At 35.8% G+C, this 19,868-nt stretch overlaps 1 protein-coding gene across 1 annotated transcript in view; it reads right to left on the reverse strand.

The window, feature by feature from the left end:
- LOC136098508 (cadherin-19) overlaps positions 1 to 19,868 on the reverse strand; it is a 74,643-nt gene that overhangs the window by 21,696 nt on the left and 33,079 nt on the right. The window contains exons 4-9 of the mRNA XM_071804276.1: positions 14,735 to 14,854; positions 13,966 to 14,130; positions 13,091 to 13,275; positions 11,589 to 11,846; positions 8,369 to 8,501; positions 1,384 to 1,505 (exon numbers count right to left, since the gene is read on the reverse strand). Of these exons, the coding sequence (XP_071660377.1) occupies positions 1,384 to 1,505; positions 8,369 to 8,501; positions 11,589 to 11,846; positions 13,091 to 13,275; positions 13,966 to 14,130; positions 14,735 to 14,854 (983 nt within the window). The remainder of the gene's footprint in view (positions 1 to 1,383; positions 1,506 to 8,368; positions 8,502 to 11,588; positions 11,847 to 13,090; positions 13,276 to 13,965; positions 14,131 to 14,734; positions 14,855 to 19,868) is intronic.

Here is a 19,868-nt window from a genome sequence, read left to right on the forward strand (position 1 = left end):
GTGCCCTGAAGACAAGGAACATGAAGTAGCATTTGCTTTAATGCCTGCACTTTGATCTGTTGATGAGTTACTCAAAGACCAAAAGAAATGGTTTGCTCCAAGCACCTCTGAACCAGAGGTAGCCTTTGCAGAGTGGAAAATTATCAAATGCAGAACAAACAAACCAACTGCTGATAGAGACACACAGAAATGGATGCAAAAAGCTATAAAGAAATTATTTTAGCTACAGGGAAAGCTTTATTTAAAGGGAGACTAATCAAGGTCAAAGTAATCCAAGCTGGTGTAAAAAGAGATGCTCTGTGATTCAGAAATCAAAACAGCAAAATGTTTGAATGGAACCATCACAGATATCCCAAAGGTCTCTTTCATATGTCCAAATAATACTTTAGACTGGTGAAAAACTATGTAGTTTTCTTCTCTCTATAGCTTTTTGTTGCTGTTTTTTTTTTTGTTGCTCATGTTGTACCTTTTATGTTTTTTTAAAAACTTTGAACATCCTGTTTTCCTTTTCACAGATTCCTTTTAGAATCTTGTGTGGAGCCTGGCAGAATGTTTATCGCACAGTTTGGTGGGCAGACTGCAGAACTGGCTCACTTAAAAAAAAAAAAAAACCAAAAACAAACAACAACAACAAAGAAAACTGTAGAGGAAAATTTATGCAGGAAAATAAAAAGTCAGCAGTGTACCTAGGGGTTTAGGGCATTTGACTCCCCATTCATGTGTGGAGTGAGTAGGAAATCAAAAGAAACATTCAGGGAAGGATGCTTAATACAACAATCCTGTAAGCTGCCAGTTAGGGAAGGTGCTGTAAGGACTGTGACTTAAAGATCTTCAGACTTCCACTGAACTAGACAAGGTTTGAATTCAGTTCACAATAAATATTTTCTAACTGAATCTGGTTTAAATCTGGTCTAAGTCTGGTTGTTCCAGACTACATTATACTGTTGGTGTAAATGTAATACTAAGCCTAGGTTTTACATCTGTGACATGAACTGCAATTAAATCCATGTTTTATGCTAGTTTCTTTGGTTGGTTGGAGTTTTTTGGTTTGGTTTGGTTTGGTTTGGTTTGGTTTGGTTTGGTTTGGTTTGGTCTGGTTTGTTTTTTTTTTCCCCCGGAAGTTTCTGCACGTATTTTTCTATTACCTGTTTTGCCAGACTAACAAGGAAGTATATTAATTTTGTTGTAAAGGGGGGGAAATGTATGCCAGTCTTCTGAAATTTAATTTTCAAACTATGCATATACCAAAAAAAAGCAATTTTGTAAATTGATTCAGTACAGCCTATACTCACAGTACCAAAATGATATTACGGTAAATAGTAACACCTCAGATCAAATCTTCATTGTAATTAGAAAACTAATGGCTAACTCTTTCACACTTACCTGTCCAGAAACTGCATTTTCACAAACAAAAGTTTCATAATATTTGGGGAACTCTGGTGCATGATCATTGACATCAAGAACTTGGATATACACATTTGTTTCTGAAATTTTTTCAGGGTTTCCTGATGGTTAAAAGAAGACAGAAATAAAGAATTATAAATAATCTACTGTCCATTTCAAAGTAATGTGAACATTAGAAAATTTTACTTGAATTCTTCGGAAAATAAAATAATCACTAAGATCTACAGATACATTTTATTCTGAATCTTTTTAATAAGTTCAACTATACCTTATACATATATATGATTTTTCATGTTCTTATAAGATTAGGGAAAAAATTCTTACCTGAATTCCCAATCAAAAGAAAGAGAGCATTTTCATTCTTTATTGGGATTCTGTTTAAAAGAATTGGTGGGAATTTGTTTTTCACCAGTCCATCACGATAATAGTATAATTTGAAATATAGAAGGATATTTCAGATAAAATTAAGACTTCTTCACTGTTTCATTTGCCAGGTTGGAAACTGATTTAAACATAAAAATAAAATCTGATCTGGAAAAATCCAATGAGGTTTTGTTCATGCAGAACAATTTACTGTACTAGTCATGTACCAAGGTACATGGAAGTGGGGTGTCTAGTTCTCTAAAGGTATCTGGTGAAGTACCTTTTTCAGTGCAACAAGAAATAATAAGCAAAGGAGGCTGCCATAAGCAAGAACATACAGGGACACAAACCTGAGGGACAAATGATAAGGGAGGGAGTGATGAGAACTGAGAACTTGAGTGATGAGAACTTGGTCTGGCACACTAACTGACAGAGACACGTTAGAGTGTGAGAAAATTTATTCCTGCAAGCCTATGTGATCAGGGAACTTGTCAATTAGGGAACCAAGGGAGAAAAAGGGGAAAACAGAAAATGTACTGAGGCACAGGCTTGACAAAATGTAGAAACAATGACAAGAAACAAACCTCACACTAATCAATGGGCTATTCAGATAACACAGGGTAACACTTGCAGGTAGATCAGCCTGGACTTGGAAACAAATAAGACTCTAAACCAGGGGCACCCCAAATCCAGAGGGCTGCAGAAATTGATGGATTTCTATGGACTCACGAGAGATGTGTAGGGAAAGGGGGAGAAAGGCTGACATAGAGGAATATGAAAGAGACAAGTCACGTGTAAAACAGAGGTTGTGGATGTCTGTGGTCTATGATGCTAGCTACTGGAGTGAGAGGCACAGGAGCTGAGTGTCCGTATCCTCCCCAAACTGGGTTTATGTGGGCTTATGCACAGATAATTTGCTTACAAAACTTAAGCTGGACGCAGTGGCAAGGAGGAAGTCCTCAGGTCTAGGCCAGAGTATTAGGTGGACAGGGGTCCATGCTGGTATGCTCAGGGGGAACTTGTGAATGTGGGGTGTCTGAGGGATGAGTGTGTGAATGTTGTGTTTGCCAGTGAGCATCAAGGTGGACCAGCTACTGACTTAGAGACCCATGAAGTGGATAAGAGGACCAGAGGTGCCAGACAGACAGAAGGTCTGTGCAGGTACTAAAGGGATTCGTGAGTGTGTGTGTGTGCTTGTGAACCTGGTAAGTGTCCTTTGTGTGTGTGTGTGTGTGCCTGCACTAATGACCTTCTGCCTCTGGTAGACGAAGACAAGGAATGGAGTTGGCTGGCTGTGTTTGTGGTTTACATAAGTCCTGTGTGAAGGTGCTGCTGAATGTAGCACCTTGTCTGCGACTGTCTGTGTGACCCCAGCTGTGTCAGTGTCTTCTGTGCATATGTGTGTATCTCTGGGACACATGTTCAGGTTGAACCTGCAGCTGGGAAAGCAGCAGTCATGTCCTTCAACTAGGGCAGAGGTACTGGGTTCGCGAGCACCAGGCTGGGCTCCAGTGGCTGGGCAGGAGAGTCCTGGGCTGGAGCGGCTGGAGGAAACGACCATGCTTTCTTACATATTTTAACATCATGGATACCACAACAATTGGTCACAATCCTTAAAAAAATCATTAAAAAAATCTTCCTCTTCTGTAATATTATGAAATTTTGAAGTTTTGTGAGAAAATTTCACCCAAACTCATATGCTTTCAAAATATTTCTGCCGCTGCTACACATGGAGTAATTGAAGTGGAGGCTGATACCCAGCACTAACCAAGACAGGAAGCTGAGACTCTTAGAAAGAAGGGTTTGAATTTGGAACAACAGTGGTGCTCAGTCCACTGTCCAAACACACATTTGCAAAGAAACCTGATTTTGCTCAGGCATGTCTAAAGCATTACTGATGACAGTTTTCATAGACTGAGCTTACGGTTTTGTTCCAAACATTATTCGCACAACAGGTTTATTTCTAGGCATTTTGTACTCACAGAAACTGTACTATTTCTGTTATATAAGTATACTTTATTATTGTGTCTTCAGATATAAAACCTATGTCAATATGACTTATTCCCACATGAAAAGGAAAAGAAACTTTGCTAATATAGGGAACTTTTATTTTTGGATTTACTGCATTTACACACGGTTACATTGCTACAGCTATCTTAGACAAGGAAAAGCCAGACCTGACTATGTTAGTTTCACAGTACAAAAGTTGATTGTAGACCAGTTCTAAAAAATATACTTGTTTATGTTATAAAAATGTTCATAAGTATGTTACCAGAAACCAAGACAAGGAAGATCTGCAGGTACTGAACACCTCCTGGGGGCCCTTCACCTGTCAGCACATTGAATCTTTACATTGCATAGCTCTGAGAACTGTCTGCCTTTCCCAAAATGTAACAATACTCTAGTAGGCTAGAAGTTTTACTGCAACAGAATCATTCACATCAACTTGGATGTGTTGTTCATTAAGGACCATAATGAAGGCATTTTTCAGGTGAATAAAATAATTTTAAGACATTCCAGAAATACTCAATGTCTATCAATATCTCAACCAGTTCTGTCCAAAGCAGAAGTATGTCACTCACAAGAATATTCATTGTTGTTAAAATATGCCTCATGGTGGGGACTGGTGCAACTGCTTCTGACCTGCTCAGAAGTCCTTAAGGCATTTTCTTAAATTAGTTAAATGGACCACTAAGAGAAGAACAAAACGTATTCCTTTCTGCCTCACCTCAAATTATACGGGCTTGGCTGGTTCTTACATTGCTTTTTTATGTATAATTCACCAGTTGCTTGAAGCAAACATTTGTTTTCTTGGATCTTATGGAATCTGTGCTGATAGCTTTGAGTGTTTTGCCAAAGGAAATGGCAACAAAACCAGCTACCACAGAGATAAAGGGCTAGATACTCAGCAGTTCCACATTGCTATTCCTCTTGTGAAATCATTAAAGACGTGCTGATTTCCCAACGCTTATGATCTGTCAGACTCATCTCAAAAATACTTCTTTATGAGATGACATTTCTCTTGTTGAATTCCAACATCCATAATAACACAATAGGCAATGAAACAGTGCTCAGTTTATCTTTTAAATATAACAAAAAAGTAGCACACATTCCTTTTAGAAATAATACCAACCTCTTTTACTTAGGTCAGAATTGGATGCCTAAGGCAGAGATTTGGCTGGATTGGAACTGAAAGGAAAACTTCATAATGCTCATTAGGAGACAGAGAATACCTTTGGTGGCTTCAGTTGTACACAAAGTGTAGTGGGAAGGACCCAGCTATCTTGGTCTGTCCCTAGCTTGCTTGTTTGTAAGAATCATGGATACTATATTGCCTTTAAGACCTACTATTTTCTTGCACATTTATATAGCAACTTCCAGCTTACAGCTGCCATTCACACCTGTTTTCTTCCACTAAATAACCCTTCTTTTTAATTTGTTTTCTTTGGTAATAATCTTGTTTCTACTTCCTTAGTTTATTTGGGTTGCTGCATTGTAGTTGTGGGGGTTTTTTGTTTGGTGGTGGTTGTCTGTGTGTTTTTTATTTTGCTGGGTTTGTGTTATATTTTTGCCTTTTTTTATTTATTTTTTTTCCTCAGCATATGGTTAAATGAAAAGGAAGAGCATTTCTCATGTTGTTGGAAAATAACAGTATAGAAGTTTTTAGTTTTTCTGAAATCAAGGGAATTTTTTGGGGGGAGGGAGCAACACATAATGAAGCCACTCTTGAAATAAGCATTTGGTATATATTTAATTATTATTTTGGGTGAAGCAGAATGACTCCTTTGGTTGCAATAGAGGAAGATAGTAGGCAACACTTATTTTATCTTTTATCTCTTACATGGGACAATAGTAGTCAGATATTGAATACAATACTTATGTCCTACATTAGGCTAATGATCTTTCAATAAGTAGAAAATTTCTTCGTCATAATCTCCATGAGAGAGATCAGAACTTGAAAAATAAGATATGAGAAAACACGTTATCAAGTGCAATAGGCTAGATCAGCATGAAGAATGAAGTTGATGCTTTAATTATTAGAGAACAAAATTAGTAACTTCCTGATTTTGGAGCTATGTGAAATGAGAAGAGCTAACCGTGTCTAGAGACAAGGAAGAACTCAATACTTACAGGGGATTAAAGAAAGCTAGGCATAGTCATCATCCAGTTAAAGGAAACTTGTAGTAATAATAAAAATAATAGTAATAATACTATTTTTAAATTCTAATTTAGGCTAAAGAATAATTACTTACTTCCTGAAGGAAATGGAAACTAATTTTTTTTTTTTTTTTAAAGGATGAACCTAAAAACGTGGAAGTCTATCAACAAAAGTATATATGACCAAAGTGGGTTGACACTAAAATAATGAATGAATTATATTACCCATGACTGAAACCTTCAAAGAGCTACAAGTTCTGTAGTCATGTAGTAGCTCTGGAACTCACTGTGAAAAGACATTTGTAAAACCCAGTGGAAAAATTACTGTTGTCTCTTGAGGTTAAGTTTGCTTATAACTGGTAGTGCACTTTTCCAGTGGACATACAGAAAAATGAGGATTGAAGTAAAATCAAGCTAGTTGCTACCATTGAGAATTTTTGTTGGTCATCTATAGTTCAATAGAGAGAAAGCTGAAGCAGATATTCCTCTTTCAAATTAATTAATTGTCAATTATTCTCTGACTCAGTAAATCAGTATCAAGTAAAGTTGATAGCTTAAAGATTTCTTGCTCTCATGAATGGTTAGAATGTTGCTGTTTATGTTTCAGCCTTCTACTAGGTGGAGGCTGATTACAGTTAAGTAAAAACTGATCATAGGAAATGATTTCGCCTGAGCTAGAATCATTTTATGCATAAAGTGGAATGAGACTTAACAGCTTGTAGGTTCTGACTGTTTGTACTTAAGGTCCAACGAATTAGATCTACTTATGGGTATCTTTAAATAGGCTATCTCAATGGTATGAGGATAGGATGATCCACACCACAAGTCTGCAATAACAGAGGCAAGCTGCTCTTACTAATCTCTGATCCATGTCATTGCAATGGAGGCAAAATGCTTGTGTCCTGTATTAATGCCAGGACATAAATAGGCTCTTGGAGAGGTTGCTATTGTAATGCAGTTTCAATATATGTTTCAGCTGCAATGAATATCTTGTGTGGATGAAGTATAACGGCATTTTGATTTGGCTGCAGAGAAGCCACAATGTCATCCACGAAGTGTTTCATACACACATTGTGTGTTATGACTATATTTCAAGGCATAAAATGCTACTAGTTCATAATATACATCTTTCCAGGTATGTCCTAACTTCAATGCTTTTTAATATGGTCTTATAGACAGTGACCTTATCATCATTAAAAAAAGAAAGATCAAGAATATGAAGATAATGAGGGCTGAGTCTCTCCACAGTAACTTTCATTACTGTGAAAGACTCACTTTCTTTTGCTGCAGGAGGCACTTATTAATTTGTAACATTTGGTTCTTTCCTATTTTATTGTTTAACTAAACAATAAGTCCAGACCAAAGTCAGCCTGCTGTGTTTCCATAGTGCTATTCAAGACATGACAAAAATACGCCAGAGATCAATTTTACCAACACCTGCCACCTTCACATGAGAAGTAAAATACATTTATGCTTAAAATCTCTCAGAAAAGCTGAAAATGAAGATAATGCTACCAGTTCCCGAACACCAAAGAAAGATATCAATGAAAACAGCTACTAGCTATCCCATATTAAACTTCTAGCAGCAATTTTTTATATATGTGCAGGAAATGCTCCCTTTGGGGAACAGTGCAATTTATGAATAAGTGTTTAAAGTAGTGTTAGCAATAAATAACATTTAACTGAGATTCGTGATTAAAAAAACATGATAAAGGTATTTGGCAAACCCCATCTGATTTATTGATTGTACTCTAGTTTTATATGTTTTTTCTCCTTCTTGAGGATGGATGTGATTTTTTTTCTAAATAATAATATCACAATAATCGTGTTAAACTGCCTTATAAATCAATAGCTGTTAATTTTCTAGAGTGTTGTTCCAGAAATAGGGTAATCAGATCACCAAAAGGACAAATGGAGACAATTTGCATTTGACTTTCAAACAAAACTGATGAGTGAAATCTATATAAAGGATGCTTCACAGATTTAATTGTCACTGAAGAGAAGTCTAGCTGATTTAGGCCTTACATTCACAATTAATTTGAGGCACAGGTTTCTGCCTGGTGTTAAATTAGACCCTGGCTAATTTCACACTAGTCAAAAATCCAGTGTGAAATTAACCGGGGTCTAATTTGACATAAGATCTTGTACTGCAGGAGCAATTCATATGCTTCAGTGTAATTTGAAAGCTTTACAATCTCGATCCTATTACAATTTCCTTTCTTTTTTTATAAGGTCATCTTTTATGAAAGAGCACAGGACCTTGGAGCTCAAATACATTTTGCTTCTATTCAACTAATCATTTTAATAATGCTCCTTAATGTAGCAAGCAACAGTAATATAACGAGAAAGGAGCATGTATTCTCCACTTAAAAGAAGGCGTATTCAGAGGATAATTACAATTCCCAGTGTATGAAACACAGCGTTCCTTAAATTTCTTACTCACTTGTTTCTGTGGCTGTAACAGTTAAGTTGTGCCAAGAAGCTATCTCTCGGTCCAGAGATTTAGTTGTAATGATAGTTCCATTGTGTTCATTGATGCTGAACAATCTCTTTAAATGCATGCCGTGGACAATAGAGTACCTGCACCAAAAAAAAGTAAAGAGATTCCGTAATACTGGAATGTTCCGTCAAAAGCAAGGGCATATAAAGCTATTGTCAGCTGAGAAAACAGAGTTGTGCATACATGCATATAAATGCGTGCTCCAACAACACTGGAGTCATGAAAAATGTACACTTATAAACATTTAAAATTCACTGCTGCCAAAATCAAGGCTCTTCTTTTTATAAAACTAAACATGTCTCAGATCTATATTAATGTGAACTGAATCCAAAATGCATTATTCATTCTTACTTCTAAGTCAGGCTCACAGCAGGTGAATGACTTCGTTGAAAAGAAACGGAAAAAGTGCCACTTGTGAAGTGAATAACACTAACAGCTAAGTGGAGGTATAATGGCAAATCTATTTTATCATTTGTGACATGCTCTGATACCAAGAGAACAGGCATTATAAAGAACAACTGACAACTATCTGTAATGAGGTGTCACTTAGGTAAGGTACAAAATCCTAATGCAGGAGACAATTGCAAACAAGTCCAGTTCCTGAGTCTTCACTGAAAAGGCTCAGGATACCATGTCTGTATGCAGACATGCACATGCACACCTACGTACATACCTGCCATTCAAATTGTTAAACTCTAACTACTGGTCACAGGCCAGAGGTGGACTGAAAAAGACACCAAAGATATTGGTTCAAATGGAAAGGATATTTACACATATTTTTCACAACATATAAAAAAAAAAATATGTCACAGTTCCTAAGAGAGTTTATTTCACTGAAATTAAACCTGCTTGAAGAGTTGAAAGGTTAATAGCATTCCAGTTTGGAATTCCAAAATTCAATTATTCCCTCTTTTATTGTACCTTTAATTGTGCTTGACAAAGTCTTTCTGTCTCCTGTTGGCACTTGGGACTCCAGCTCAGGTTATGTACCAGTGGTTGGATGACTCTATGACTTTGTTTTGTCTATTTTGAAAATCACTTAGAGCATAATTCAAGGTACCAGTACCACACAGTCAGTGAAACTTCTTATCATTTGAGACAAACATGTGATAGTTTTAACGTTCTGTTTTAGGGTTTTACTTTTTTTTTTTTTTTTTTTTTAATGTGAGTATTTCTCATCTTCTGCATACAAAGCTTGTTTAGAGTTTTCTGGCACTGGTGTCTTTTTTGGTTTAGGTTTGGTTGGTTGGGTGGTTTGGTTTGGTTTTTGGTAATCTGATCTGTGATAGATAATTTTCAGAAAATCTATGTTGGATTTTTTTTAGTTATTTTTTATTATTGATGTAGTGAGGTTTTGCCTTTGCTGGCATCCACAATGCAACACAGCTGGTTTTCTGTATTATAAGCAACTGCTGTCATTTATGAAAACAATGGTTTAATTCATATGCGTGGCACTTAGCCCAATAAACATATCTTTACATTAGAAGTTACATGCTCTATTTTAAAGAAACTCAGTGATGCAATATATGTGTCCCTGTTTTGGAACTATGCAGACATATTCACTTTGTAGCAAGTACCATCAAAATATTTCAAACTACGAAGTCATAGATGTGCACTATGTTTAAATGTTTCACAGGAGAAGCTGCAGTCATCTAAATAAACCACAAAACAGCCCTTTTATCTTGGGAAAAAAAAGTACACGTATATATATTTATCTAATCTTATTTAAAGAAATCACAGTAAAATCATAGTAATTGACTAAACCATTGCAATCGTAAGTATAGGTAGCACTCTCTCGATGTATATTTCTATTAGGATTCTGCAATAACCAAAAGTTATTTTGTGTCTCATCCATTTGTCCCTGTATCCTAGATTGTCTAAGTTGCACAGTACACGGTGACATCAAGTAACTTAAGAAGATATTTTAATTATAAACTCCCTGTTAAAGATTAATTACCTGTTTTCTCCCTTAAGAAACAGCAAAATTATTTTGCAATATTAAAAGCCTGGGGACTCTATTTATATGATATCTCTAGGAAGCACTTGTGGTAGATGTAGGGAACTGGTAAATTTTTGGTCATGCTGAGCTGAGCAGATGCCAGTGGAGCCATTCTGTGTCTCCCGTTCTGTCTCCCTCCGAGCAACGAGTCCATCTCTCCATATTTTAATTTATTTGGAACAGACTGGAACACCTCCAGGCACTTACAGGTTTGGCTGAGGTACCCTAGCTCTACTGTTATGCACAGTCTCTTCCAGGCTACTGTTTAAAATATTACCCCATCTCAAAGTGATTGAAAAGGCACACAAACAGAGCTCATTTATTGAGATTTAGGGCTAAGGGTCAGCTGATAACATGGAAGTGTTATAGTTACTGCTCAGCAGTGCTTAGAGATCATCATGGCCTTTTCTGCTTCTCACACCGCCCCACCAGCAAGTAGGCTGGAAGTGCACAAGAAGCTGAGAGAGGACACAGCTGGGATAGATGAGCCCAAGTGATCAGAGAGATACTTCATACCATATGACTTCATGCTCAGCAATAAAAATGGGAGGAAGTGGAGGCTGACCATGGCTACTGTTGCTTTGGGACTGACTGGGTATTGGCCAGCTGATGGTAAGCAATTGGGATTTTTTGCCTTTTTTTTAATCACTTGTTTTTCTTATTTTTGTTGTTGTCTGGTTGGGTTTTTTGTTGTTAATGGTGGTGGTTTGTTTTGTTTAGTTCCTTCCTTCCTTCCTTCCTTCCTTCCTTCCTTCCTTCCTTCCTTCCTTCCTTCCTTCCTTCCTTCCTTCCTTCCTTCCTTCCTTCCTTCCTTCCTTCCTTCCTTCCTTCCTTCCTTCCTTCCTTCCTTCCTTCCTTCCTTCCTTCTCCATTTGTTGTTTTATTTTTTTTTTTAATTTCATTATTAAACTGTCTTTATCTCAACCCATAAGCTTTCACACTTTTATCTTTCTGATTCTCTTCTGCATCCCACTGGGCGCGGGAATGAGTGAGTGGCTGTGTGGGACTTACCTGCCAAGCAGAATTAAACCACGCACCTAGAATAACATAGGTTATCACAAGAAAGCATGGTAACTGTAATCATACACCAAGGCAAGGAACAGAAATAGCCTTTGGAAATCCCAATCATGTTTGTATTTGAGACCTGTGCACATTTTAAGTCAGGTACCTGACTGGGCAGTCATCAGCGTCTGGATCTCTAGCAGTCACAATTCCCACCAGTGAACCACTCGCAGTCCCTTCAGCAATCTCCATCATATAGTTCTCCAAGGTGAAAACTGGAGGTTCATCAGCATCTTCCACATTGATTTTGACAATCGTTTTGTCTTCAAATGGTTCTTCTTTCAGAAAACGGTCATCAATGTATCTGTTTATAACTTTTGCTTGAATACTGTACCTCCTCTTTCTCTCATAATCCACTCTCTGTTAAGAAAGAAAGAAAGACATGGAATATTTATTTCTTCCCACTTAAATTAAACACAGTGCAACGAGTGGTGTGAGATCAAAGCCAAAATAGTGCTATCATTTTTTGGGAAATGTTTTAAAAGTAGCTACTTACAAGATTTCTTTTTTAACATTAAAAGCACTTTTAACTATGCTATGTGTTGTTTGCATTCACAGGTAGGCTGGCTTTAATGTTACAGTTAATACTGTAAAAAAAATCGTTCCTGTAGAATGTCAGCCCTAAGAAAAATAACAACTTCTGTTTGTACCTGTATTTCTAGCATAGGTGTAAACTTAGTGAGCGCTGTTCTTGACTCTTACGTAAAAAATGTGAATCAGTTAATCTGTAGGGGTTAGCCTGAGTATGTTAAAATTTGGTCCCTAAAGGAAATAAATTCCAGAAGGTAACAATGTGTGTTTAATAAACTCACAGTTATATTACGATTTTAGACATCCGTTATCTTTTTTAATTAAAAAAAAAAAAAAAAAAACTAAATAAATACCTTCCTGAATTGTAATAAATCTAAATAGAAAAACAAAACAAAACAAACAGAAACCAACAAAAATGACAAAACAACAAAAACTAAACACACACCCTAAATCTTATAGGATTCAGTTCTTTAGGCTCCTGGATTTCACTAGAGTATCAAACTCTATCATTATTTCAGATGATTACCCAGAAATCTTCCTCTTCCCATGTGATTCCAAAATAAATCACACAATATCAAAGCTTCTTAAATATCTTAATTCATAAACTGGTATCTTTTTGAGTGTCTTTTCAGAGTTTTGTCAAAACAAAATCTCCACTGTCTATTTAATACTGTAATATATTCCGCCTTTAGTTAAGTTTAACAGCACGTATTAGAAGAAGGGAAGGAAATACTGTGTACAATTTATTGATAAAGGTTTTACTGATAATGCACAAAAGAGGGAAAGCATTTTCTCACAATGGGATATGCTGTGTTGCACAGCTAGCTATAACATTAAGATACTTCAACTGCAGTATTGTGTTCAGCAGTAATAGGAACAAGGAATAAAAAGTAAACAGCAGGAAAAGGATGTTTCATTTTACCCTCCTAATATTCCAATCAAATCACAAATCCTGAAAAAAAGGGAAGATAATAGAATCCAAAGCAATAGACATTTGTGAAACTTCCAGCTTGCTTGAGGATCTTCTTTCCAGTATTTAGAGATTTTTTATTAGAAGGTCTCTGAAGTCTTACCTTTTTTAATAAGATAATTCCTTCTTGAGTTTCATTGTTAGTAATTATATCAAAAACATCCGAGTCATGTCCTTCAATGGAATAGTTCATGGCTGCATTCTCCCCTATGTCACTGTCTTCTGCGCAGACTTTGCCTACAGTAGTGCCCACAGGAGCATCTTCAGAGACATTCATGTAGTAGAGTCCTAAAGAAACAAATACTGGCATAGTGAGCTGCCATGGTTAATAGCTGTTGTAGATATGACAGCCTAAGGCTCTCAGAGAGTTGGGGAAAGACCTCAGCTTTTATTAGAGCAACGGATCTAATTCAGCAAGGAATAGATCTTGGGGGCAGGGGATGACAACCTTTCCACTTGTGAGTCTTCCTCTCTCAGCTAAGGAGAGCAAACAACATTAATAAAGAGTGGAGGGCAGCACTTCCAAACTGCATTTCACTAGTTCTTCCTGACAGACCAGTTAGCAGCTCCCATGTCTGGGAGAAACTCTCTGGACAGAGAAAGTCACATAATTTACCACAAAGTTTACCCTATCTGTCAGCAAAGGATTAAGGGACAAAATGATATTAAATATCTCTTTGACCAGAATTTAGGCTTGGGTAGGAAAAACTATGTGGAAAACAGTTCAGTAACTCATTTGTCTTCAAAGCCTAGTGATAAAAACAGCAGACCTGAGTCCTTTTGTAATGACAGATTCTATTTTCTACTTTGTATTTGGGTGTTTTTGTGGGATCCTTTTTTTGTTCTATTTTCTTTAAACCACTATGCTGAAGTGAAAGCACAGACCTGTTCTGAAAAGACCCATCTGTGAACTTAATAGAGATACAGTAGATCTAAATTTGCTCAGGACTTCAGATACTGTAAGTAGCCTATACTCACGCTGTTGAAATTTAGGTGGATTGTCATTGACATCTGAGAGGTTGATGGTAACTGTGGCTGTTGCTGAAAATGCTCCTGCTTGCCCAACCATATCTTTGGCTTGGATGATGACCAAATACTGATCTTTTGTTTCTCTATCCATTTCAGAAGCCATTCTGATGACCCCTAAAAATGAAACGTATAATATGATATCATCTAACAGTCCCATTTTTTCCCCCATATCTGACTATATAATATGGGCATAAAACACATCGCTGAACACAATTATGAATTTACATTCTAGACCACACACAGCACAATTGCCCTAATACTGGGAAGTAGTACTTCTGGCAACATCTACACTTTATGACAGATTTATTCTGCAATCTTAGAGTTATACACCATATATCTCCTTTACCATATATAACCATCTGTCTTCCTCAGAAATTGAGATTTTGTAGTGGTGTCATTATCTGTGATTTCTCCAACATAACGAGTGATAGAACTCTTAACTGAGAAGTGTTCCTAGGTCCATTTGTTGAATGGGGCACACAGAATCCAATTATTTTCTTTAGCAAGATAATTTGCTGAGTAAATTGTTGATTCTCTAGAGAGAAAGAAATTTTTTTTTTTTTTTTTTTTTTTTTTTAGATCTAGGAACTATGCAAAGATGTATAAGTGTAAGGTGATAACAGTTGATCTTTGTGTGAAATGAAGAAAAATATTTCTGCTTGAATCCATTTTATGTTAGGTTATGAATGTTTTCAAGTTACAAGATCATTTGTAGTACCTGTCTTTGGCTCCACAGAGAAATAGGGCTGTCCTTGAATTAGACTGTAAAGCAGACGGGCACTATTTCCATAAGAAGGATCATCACCATCTGTAGCTGTTACCTGTGTAACCGAAGTACCTCAAGGAAAAAATATATACTGTTTATTTTCTTCTTGTACAAATTATTTTTAATTACAAAACAGAAACTCTTTAAAAGCCTTTTAGCATACCAGTAATATTAACAAACAGTCCTGAAAATTTACAGAAACACAAGGTATCTTCTAAAATTTGCCATTAGAAAGGGAAAATATTTCCTTAGCAACTGTTCTTGTTGCATGCAAATTTTCAATTAAAAAAACAAAACAAAACACTTTAAAGCACTATATTTATGTTGCTTAGAATACTCTATATCTCATGCCTTTTTCCTAATTTCTGATATGTGAATGAACTATAGCAAATTGTTTCTTTAAATTTTTCCAAGTATTTTATGGAAGTTTCCCATGGAAATAAGAAAACGCAACCCCTTTATCACCAGTAGGCTCACTGGAGATAAATAAATTACTTGTTAGCAAGCATAGCAGCCAAGAAGTATAACAAGGCTCTGATAACATTTTTTGTCCTTGAGTCTTTAATGAGCCTGTCCCAATACAAGAGCCACAGCTGAATTCCCACTGCAAAGCCACAACAGAATCAATCTGTACAGCTTGATTTAGTCTCTAGCTGGTAGCTGGTTATATCCTAAATACAAGTTTGACAGCAATCTCATGGTACCCTCAGTGATGATGTCCTTTAAAATAAAATAACCACAGCATCATTTTATAAGTTAATTATTATTTTTAGCATTTTTTCCTCACCTAGGTTCTGTATAAGAATACAAATTTCACTTCTTGTGAGAAACAGCAGGAAATCAAGCTACTTTCTAAAACTTTCTGGCATATGTTCGCATGGTTGCACCTGCTTACCAATATAGCAGTATTGTTATGCTGGAGGAGAAAAGAAGAAGAAACGATGGAGTGCAAAGAGTTAGACCAGATACACCTTTTTTATGGAAAAATTAAAGTTGATACTTATCCCAAATAAAACAAATATATTAATTTCTCAGTTTTCTAGCTTTTTTTTTTTTTAACAGAAATGAAGAAGATTTTCTCATGTAAGGATACACTGATTGAAATATTTTGATTCTTTTATTCTTTTTTTTTTTTTTTTGCATTTTTCTGAATTTATTCAGTAGCACTCCAAATGATTCTATAAGGCATTTGTTTTCTGAGTACATTAAAATGTTATTTAGCACACTAAAATGTTATTAATTTCCACTAACTTTCGGAGTTATATAACCTTCAAAATATACCTCTGTTACCAGTCTTCTGCCATTAGGTGTGTATGTAGATGTATGCTTAGATATACCGCTCTCTATTGCTCTGAAGAAATGTTAAAGATTAAATGAGAGATTAATATCTAATAGGGGCACACATATTCTTCAGAAATAACAGTATTCTTTAAAAGATTGAAGGGGAAAATAAATCCTTAGCTACACAATTGTTAACTTCATGTCAGCTGTGGTCTATGTAAACTATTCTAACTAATCATTCATTCTCTAAGACAATTTAGCATGACCAGAATACAGTTACTTTGAAAAAAAAAAAAAAGAGTGCTAGATGGGAAGGGATCAAGTACTACGAACAATCCAATAGGTACAGTCTGTTATAAATGCTGTTTTCTACTAAAGAAACTCAACTACCCACAACCATGTTTAGAAAAGGACTTGTTTACAGCACCATAGTTAAAAAATCAGGAATAAAATCCAACTACAAAGTTAACATTACAGCTTTCTGCTTCTCATTAATTTAAGGTAGATTTATTTTCTGTACAGTTTCTAAACATTAGAAAGAAATGTTTAATCTAAACCAGCATATACTGCTTGTCTAAGCCCTAGCCTACTTTTCTGCTTGCCTGTTGACTCTTCCGGAGTATAGCAGAAGGCAGAATCATAGAATTTGCCCAGTTGGGCTCATGAGATGCAGCTGGTGAATGTAACAGAAAGGTGAGCAGGCAATGGGCATCTAGTAAAGACAGAGATGACCTTGAGAGAAGTAATAACAGACCTCCTACATTCTCAAAAGGAAGACAGAATCTGGCAGGACACCATGTGAAGAGACGACTATGACTTCTCCCTTTTTTTTTTTTTTTAGGACAAAGACTTCATGATCACAATATGAACCTCTATATCAAATTTGAACTATAGAATCATAGAATTGTTTTGGTTGAAAAAGAACTTTGAGATCATCAAGTCCAACTATTAACCTGGCACTGTCAAGTCCACCTCTAAACCATGTCCCTAAGAAGCTCATCTATGTGTCTTTTGAACATCTCCAGGGATGGCGAATCAACCACTTCCCTGGCCAGCCTGATTCAATGCCTGACAACCCTTTCAGTGAAGTTTTTCTTAATATCCAATCTAAACTTCTGGTGAAACCTGAGGCCATTTCCTATTTAGCAAGAAGAAGAAAAATGTTATCCTGGGTTTCAAACACCTCTTCATTTTTAAATTTTTTTCTCTGCTATGAAACCTATCTTTCTTCATACATTTAATCTGCAGTAAATAAATCAAGCCATTTACTGAATGGAATCATGTTTACCTAGACGTTTGTATTTGAGTGATAAAAATTACAATGCTAATATTACATACTCAAAAACTCCAAAAAGCCATTTTTTGTAACTCCATGTTTGGTAGAAGAATAATTGATCACATACAAATACTATATTTTTAAAAAATCCATTAACACAGAACTTTCTCCCACAAACAAACAAACCAACCCAAAAGTCCACCTTCTTGACACCGCAACCATGACATGATATAATTGACAATCCAACCAAGATATAGTTTTACAACATTTATGTGAAAATGGATATCATGGCAGAGGCAAATTAACTGAATATGTCTGTGGCTTTTCGAACATCCATTTTTGAATATGGGAGCCTGTGTGATGTTGATACAAAGTTTAGTTCCAAATACAAGTTTTATGTACACAGTACTGTTTTAAGTGGGACAGTAAACATGCTTAGACATTTTTTGCTTTTTTTAAGCTCTATTTAAGGAAAACTACATTTTGCTGATTGCTGTATAAGATTTTTGTATTCCTGCACCCTTGGTTTTACCCTTCCTGGGCAAAACATAGTAGTACCACTTGTATATTGCATCCCAATACGTAAAATGTAGGACCCTCATCTGGCAAATAGTTATTCATTTTTCTAACTAGAGTTTGAAGTCTTAAAAAAAGCCCAAAACAACCCATTGTGTGCTGATATATTAGGGTATCTTTCACTTAACCATTTCATCAGATATGCTGCATTTTACAAATTTAACAGTTATATAGAAGACAGCATAATTTTTTTTTTCAAATGCCTTAGTGAAAACCACAGTCCTGTGTTCTCTGAAGAGAGTCCATTTGCTGACACACTTTTCATTTACAGTGACACTTGTATATAAAATCCTAATATAATTTAGTACTGAAGATAAGAGCTAAGACAGAAGTAAAATGTATTCTAATTTGTTGTCACATTAGTATATTTATATTTGTATCTAATATCAGGAAAATTATATGTGCTTATTTTCTGTTTTTCAGTGATTCTCTGAGGCAAGTGGCTAGCTGTGAGTTATGCTCTGTTTGCTTTCTTAGTTGCAGATGAAATGTTCACTAATAGTGGGCTGCTTTTCCAAGTACTGATCAAGATTCCTGAGCATGTTTTCTATGAAGAAATTATGAGGATATGCCAGGTCTAGCACCAGTAAGCTGAACTGCTGCTAGAGAGCGCTGGCATAGAGCAAGGCCAGTCTCTGTATTGCACTGTAATATCTAAACTAATTCTGGTATATATCCATCACTATACAAAAGTATATTTTATTTTACTGTGAGAAAAGAACTGATGTAATGAACCATTACAATAGCAATGCTGCAAATTTTGGTTGGTTACTGTTTCCATCTATTGGGAGGTTAGAAATTTCACCTCGGAAGTTCAGTCTGTACCCTTTGAGAAGCAGGATGAGCTCAGAGAAATCCTCATGGTATGGCTCAGCTGTTTCATGTATTGGAGCTGACCACTATTAAGGTGTATGCTATTATCTACCACTCACACTCTATTTGCCAGACACAAATTAGTATGCCACTAGTGTAGTGGTGCCTATATGGAAAAAGTAGGTGAAAGAATGATCTCTGAAATAGCTATGTTTTACTGATAGACAGGTCAAAGTTAGAAGAAGCAGTGTAGAAAATATTTCAAGATCCATAGGACTGAATTAGGTTCACATACACTGGATGATTACAAATCTGTGATTTTAATTTTTCAGGTAGCCTGTGTCTAAGAGGGGAGGCACTAAGCATCTTGTGTTATGTTTTACCCATTCTGATAAATGTGAGGCACTGTAACTTCTGATTTTTTTTTTTTTTTCATTTTATCTACTTTTACATTTTATTGGAAACTTTAATAATCTTACAGGAATATCACAAAATAAATTGAACGTTTTACAGTTTAATTAATCTTTTGTTGAATTGACATGGTATTTTAGGAATTTAAATATATAATGGATGACACAGGAGATTGGATAAAGACTGCTGAGCCTTCCATTATTAGGATGTCAGTTTATAGCCAGCTGAAGCCAGTATAGATTGAAAGTTCCCATCTGTCAACTACTAGTTGATGATTCCAGGTTAGAAACGGAAGAATACGGGAAATAGTACTACTCTTGGTTTTGGCCATAAGTACTGCCCTGCCTACTTTTTTCTCACTGTATAATCATTATTAAGACAGGAGCTCATCATTAAGACAGGAGCTCATCATTAAGACAGGAAGATAAAATAGAAGGAATCCGTAATTGAATTTTTGTATATACTTCTGTGAACTGTTACAGGTGTGTGAATGCAAATTAAGCTGTATTAATTTATCAGCTACTTTAAAATTATTTTTACAAAAGACAAAATGCCTCATAAAAAATGCTTTAGCACAGGAATTATTACTGTGAGCACATCAAATAAATGCAAAGTCCTTGACAAGGCACCTGTCTTTTCATCTCCAAACCTGAGTCAATGAGTAAGATGTAAAGGCCAGAAGTACACTGTAAACAACCAACATATATTTAAAAAAGTTATTTGATCAAA

The sequence above is a fragment of the Patagioenas fasciata genome, chromosome 2 (genome assembly GCF_037038585.1).
Source record: "Patagioenas fasciata isolate bPatFas1 chromosome 2, bPatFas1.hap1, whole genome shotgun sequence".
NCBI classification, from domain to species: Eukaryota; Metazoa; Chordata; class Aves; order Columbiformes; family Columbidae; genus Patagioenas; species Patagioenas fasciata.